The sequence below is a fragment of the Crocodylus porosus genome, unplaced genomic scaffold (assembly GCF_001723895.1).
Source record: "Crocodylus porosus isolate Cpor-Errol unplaced genomic scaffold, CroPor_comp1, whole genome shotgun sequence".
Lineage (NCBI taxonomy): Eukaryota > Metazoa > Chordata > Crocodylia > Crocodylidae > Crocodylus > Crocodylus porosus.
In genome coordinates, this window is record NW_017728951.1 from 40,346,431 (window position 1) to 40,352,659 (window position 6,229).

Sequence of the window (6,229 nt, forward strand, 5' to 3'; positions counted from 1 at the left end):
CCCCTCATCCAAGTCACTGATGAAGATGTTGAACATCTGATTTAGCCTCAAGGCTATCCCTCCTGTAGCTCCTCCCTGTCTGTTTGGTGATGCAGCTTTCGTCTTGCTCTTCAGGGCTGGTCAGTAGCAGAGGATGGGATGCAGTGCAGTGTGAGTCTGTGGGCAATAACTACTGTAGCTGTGGCTGCTACTGTTCTCTATGTGGTGAGTTGTGCTTGTCTTTCTCATCTGTTCCAGGGAAGTCCTACTCCAGAACATTACAGCAGGGTGTGGTACCCCTTCTCCCAAGAGAAGACTGCGAGACCCGCTATGGAAGCAAGTTCACTGATCACATGATCTGTGCTGGAAACCTCTCTGAAGATAAGCGTGTGGACAGCTGCCAGGGTGACAGTGGTGGACCACTCATGTGTCAAAGGTCAAATGGACGGTGGGTCATTCTGGGGATCACGTCCTGGGGTTACAGGTGTGGCCGAAAGGATTCTCCTGGCATTTACACAAAAGTTAGCAAATTTGTACCCTGGATCAAGAAAGTGGCCAAGTTGAAATGAACGCCTGTGAGCCTTGTGACCTTCAATGCTGGATTCTTTTAGCCACTGCAGAATTAAAATGTTGGCCAGTACCCAAGAAAGAGCTGCCTTCTACCTCCAGAGGGGGCTTCTGCTTCTCTGTATCTGACAGGGATTTGTTTTGTCTTAGTGGTTTAATTTTTGTCTCTGTGTTCAAAGGAAGCAATTATGTTTAACTCTTGAAAGACCTTGTTTTACCTTCAGTCCCAGATCTCTGAACCAGGAAAGCAGATATGAATGGCAAGACGGACGCTTCTGTTCCTCCCGCTACCTGAATCCTGTTGAATAGTATTGGTTAGTTCCTCTACTCCTGAACACAGAGGTGATGGGAGTGGGGAACAGGCTTCTGTCAGGAAATCTCTCTCTCACTTCTTGCATGTTCATCCACTTGGCCAACACTGCCAGAAGAGGTGGAACTCCTGGCAAGTGGGTACTGCAAGGTGCTGCTTTGAAGGAGAACTTTAGAGGAAGCTGCTCTCAGCCACTTCTCTGCATCACCCCTCAGACAGCGGGACTGTGGAGGGGAACAGGGAGGGGAGGCTGTGATTCTTTTGCTTCTGCTCTCCCCAAGTCAACAGGGTGTAGTTTCTCCTTTTCCATGGCTGAAAGAGGAATTTGCTCTCTCCTAAGTCTTAATTTCACCCTCCTGCAGTCCCTGTGAACATCTTTATCCTTCCTAGATGTTCACCCTTCCACAATCACCTCAATCACTCCTTATTCTCAGTGCTGGAACTCCTCTGGTTTTATCGGTAGGCTTGTGCTACTCAGTGTTTTTCTTTAAAGCTCCAGGTGTTGGAGTCAATCTTCATTGTAAAGAGAGAGGATATATCTAGCCCTCATGGTTGTCAACAAAAGCTTGAAGATGTGACCCCTAACAGGCACAAACCAAAAAAATTAATAATAAAAACACAGAAAAAAACCCTCCAAATATAATGGCAAAGCTAAATCTCAAATGTTTGCATTGACTGGGTCAAGATGGCAACAGTGTAGATAATTCCTCTTGGTACTTGATCTGTATTAGGTACTTATCTGGGCCCCCATCCCCATAGCAAATGAATGCCAAACAATATTTAATGATTTTTAACCTCACAACACTTGCCTGCTGCTCAAGTTGGGGAAATGCTATAGTTCCCATCACAACTGGGGAACAAAGACAGAGAAACTGAGTGACTTGCTCACAGTTGCGCAGGAAGTTTGTGGTAAAGTGTGGTATTTGGCTTGTTGAAGCCCAGGGTCACATCCAAACTGCTGAGCAACCTTCCTGTCTGTGTTTCTCTGCCTTCTGACTCTTTTCATGCCTCTCAGAAGACACAGCGTTGGATCCTCAGCTGATATGGACTCTGACTGATATAGCTGCTTACACCAGCTGTGGATCTGGCTTGTAATCTCAGCATGAATGGAACTGATGTAAGGTTAAATGAAAACAAGGTTGTTAGGTACTTGTCAAGACTTTCCCAAGCTTGTTTGTTATCTTGAGTGAGAAGAACAGCAATGTGAGAAACACCTTAGTATTTGAGTTAACTTACTTTTCTTAACTGTCTGCCTGTTTCTAAACAGAATGCAGGCAAGCCAGTGCAGAATATCAGGAGTGTTCCCTGTACACAAGAGCTGGGGAGCAAAGGAGCCCTATCCGACCTGAAGACATTATTATTTTATGATGTCTTGGCTGTGCTGAGACACCTACATTTGAAGAGACACAAGCAGGTTAAAAATTAGATTTTTTTTTATGAGCAGATGACTGAGCCCATGCTAAATTGCTTAGTTTGTTTTCTCCTCTCTGCACAAAACACAGGATGGTTAGGTTGCAGCAGGATATGTGTTGAAAAATCCTTCAGGAAATTTTCTTTTAAGCAGAATTCCTCGAGCTGTGTCTTTCGCTCTTAATAATGGTAAAAGCTTTCTCCCAGCACATGCAACAGCTGGCTTCATTCCCCCAGGAATTTGAATGACAGGAATATGAGAAAGTGGATATTTTCTAGGATCCTGGTCTTTGCAGTAGAGTGAATTGTCCACCTTCTGCAAAAATAGTGCCAGTAGCTGATTGGAGAACACTCTGAAGATTTGGCTTTTCCATAAGTCTGACGCAAGACAAGAGACTTCTCAGCTCGAGTGAGAATGTTGCTTCTCTGGCTGCTGCCACCTGTCCATTATAACCTTGCTGAGTTGATCCTCTATGCCTATACTCCCTTTGAGCACAGTGGTTTCCTTACTATGGGAACAAGGCTTTGAACCAGTTGTAGAGAATGGCCCAGCTGTTGCAAGGTGTGGTTGATGATAGTGACAATTAACAAGTTACTTTTTGCTGGATAAAGTCCAGCATCACCTCTTCAAATCTTACCATTTTCTGTCCTCCTTTTTATCACCCACTGGACTTGAAAGAATTCTTCCAATAAGTCCTATGATACCATACAAGAAAGAGTGAGGGAGGAAGTAATGCTTCTACTTCACTTCACTCATTTTTTATACTCTTTAGCAGTCCCTATGCACAAGTCTATAGATGTTGGTCTTAATTTTTCTGAGTTACCTCTTCAGAACAGTACTACTTTTCTTTCCTACTAAAAATGGAATTGCAGGTCAAAATGACTCTTACTGCCTATTACAGGGACATGTTGGAACTGGCAGACTTGATCAGGTCAGTGGTAGATGGAAAAAGGAGGATGCAAGAAACTGGACAATTATTTTCTAACCTCTCTTTGGGGGAAGTTTGCTCATGTGATTTATTTGTATTATCGTAGCACTACAACCCCCAGGATGGTAAGGACTGTACAAACAGAGAAGAAAAAGATTGTCCTCTTGTACCTATCTTATGCCCTGAAGTATGGGGAGATATAGAATCCTATCTAAAGTAATTAGCCTGTGCTCTCTATATAACTGTTTGATCCTTTTTTTAACCCAAATAAGCTCTTTGACCTCAGTGATACATTCTGACAAATATTATTCCTTTTTATTGCTTTTAAACGTGCTGCTTTAAATTTTCACTGAATGATGTCTGCTCTTGTAGTCTCTGCTATAAGTTTAGGTATGAGTGCTCATTTTATGCTCTGTCAACCATCCATTCTTTTATGGATGGTCTCATCTCTAAACAGTCCCAGTCTCTTCAGACAGACTGATCCAGCCCTTTAATAATTTGCTACCACTCTCTGCTGGATCATCAAAGTTTAGTAACAAGAACTGAACCCAGTCTGCATCATCCCATGATTATTTTCAGCATTATTTTCTGTCTCATCAGTCACAGCAGCTACTGCAATATAGAGTAGACATATCCAAGCTAGTGAGTTTAAAAGTTGTTTGCATACCAATAGCAGTCCAGCCACAGTAGCACATAGCTCAGCATGGATTAGCTTAGCTTGCACTACAGGTAGATCAAGTAGTTTACATAGACAATTCTATGATTGGAGTAGCCATTGTGGCTAGGGACAGACATTACACATAAACCAGTTTAAGTGACTAGAAACTGTAACAGAATGGATGTTCAATGTACATAAACCAGTTTGAAAATGGCTGAAACCAGTTTGAGATAAACCTGGTTTAATGTAGTGTCAGACTTAACTGTCCCAGACCCCTTCCTGGATTAAGTTAAACCAGAGTCCCCCAGCATCCCAGCTGCTTTGCAGGGCTGTCTGCTGGAGCACAGCATGGGTGGCCCTGTCCCCTCCTTCCTAGCCAGAGCACTGTCACTGTTCTGGTTGGCTGAGGGGCTGCAGTGGCTGCCAGGCTTCCCCCTCCTCTGCACCCCAGTCCTTGCTGGCTGTTCAAGCAGGGATGCCTCACTCCCGCCCCTCCCCCACTGAAGGTACTCCAGCACAGGGACCTGGCATCTGGCCATGCCCCTCCCCATGCTACCTAATCCTGAGGGGTGTCTGTGTGGGTCTCTAATTTCACTGGAATAAAGGCAGACAGCTAGTGGCTTGCAAATGCAACTGCATCCTGTGGATAAGAACTTGAAACTAATGAGAGAGATGTTTTCTTTTGTAGAGATTCTTTCTGTAGGGCAATCTGCCAGTCTTCAAGAAGGTACAGAGAAAGGTGTTAGAAATGACCTCGTTTGCAGAGCATGTGAAGAAGCAGGGAGACAGAGACTGAAAAGCTCAGTATCAACAGATATGCTCCCACCCTTTCAGCAGTCAGCAGGGAAAAGCTTCAGATGGTGCAGGCAGGGTGAGAAGTTGACACTTCTCCCTAATAATCAGAGCATCTTGCTAGGGCCTGGCCATGCCATCCCTTCAGCTCCGCACTATGGAAGGGAAGGGAGGGCTACTCTAGCACCCCCTCCCCCTCAGCATCTAGCCTGAGCCACTGCATGTGTCTACATGTCTGGAATGAAAATGGAATGTTTATCTACCTCCAAATCCGTTCAAGCTTTGCAGGTTAGACTAACTGGCAAAGACAATTAATTCAGGCTAAGGCTTTTTGAATGTCAGTCTCTAGCCCGTGTGATACTACATGGCAGAAGATCAAACAGCAATGTGACACACATTGGGAATTTGCTGTGCTAAGACCAAGTAGAAAGGCAGTATCAAAACTAGGGCATATACAACATCACTTTAATACTATTAGGACATCTTTACTGCTAAGGAAAAGCAGCAAATGCTGTAGCTGCTTCTCACCAGGGAAGGCTTCCAGTGTTCTCTACATGCCTATCCTCTGTCAGGGGCTGGTTCTGGTATTCAGTCACTTTATGACCTTCCGTGCCTGTCTCAGCCCTGTCTTAAAATCTGTCCTGGCTGTAGCCAGCTGGAGTTGAATTAGAGATTTATCTCTTTCCTGGAGCTGTATATTGTTCAGGGAATCATCATGAATTACACTGCTATAGTTAATTAGACAGCTGTTTGTTAACCTGTCCAAGATGCTATACTGGAGAGCAATAAATCAGTTATTCAAATCTGGGCACAAAGATCTATAAGAAGATTGGAAAAGTCACTTTGGGACTTTTATCTTCAACTGCACCTTCATCTCTGAAACCTTCTTCATTCAAAGAAAGTTGTTGTGGACCAGAAAACACTTGGAGCAGGGTTCTAACATTTATAGGAAGCAATCAGAAGATGCTGTGGATAGATCTAAGGATGAACTGTGTGGACTGCAGTGGGATCTGATACCACCTTGATGAATTCCATAAGTCTTCTGCAACCAGAGAAGGTGGATATGTGAGGATCTCAGGAGAAGAAAGGTCCCTATTCCAGCTGACTCTTAGGGTTCCCTGTGCAATTTGTGTTATGCACAACTGCATACCCTCTGGGCTCTATCTTCTTTTTTTAGGAAGCATCTATGTCCATGAAATCTGGGAGAGCCCCTTCTTTGTATAGTAGCCCAGCTGTTCATAATCAATCTCTTCTACAAACCAAGGGCAAAGCACTCAATAGAGTACCTCTAACATTATTTAAGTGCCAAAACTGTTTTGTCCTCGGAGTTACCATTGACAGCTCACAAAAGAGGTTAATAAATAGATTGTGCTGCAGTTGTGAGGGGCTGTGTGTTGTTTTCCACTGAAGAATGTTATTCATTAGAGGCAGGTCCTATCAGACCAACCTGTCAGACCAACCTGGTAGTCTTCTATGACCAGGTCACAAAATCCTTAGACCCAGGGGTAGCAGTGGACATAGTCTTTCTGGACTTTTGGAAGGCCTTCGACACTGTCTCTCACCTCATTCTCATTAAAAAACTAC

General features: G+C 44.0%; 1 protein-coding gene across 1 annotated transcript in view; it reads left to right on the forward strand.

Annotated features, from left to right (window-relative positions):
* LOC109323864 (neurotrypsin-like) overlaps window positions 1–3,223 on the forward strand; it is a 19,686-nt gene extending 16,463 nt beyond the window's left edge. The window contains exon 9 of the mRNA XM_019555532.1: window positions 238–3,223. Coding sequence (XP_019411077.1) covers window positions 238–548 — 311 coding nt within the window. The 3' untranslated portion in view covers window positions 549–3,223. The remainder of the gene's footprint in view (window positions 1–237) is intronic.
* The last annotated feature ends 3,006 nt before the right edge of the window (window positions 3,224–6,229 follow it).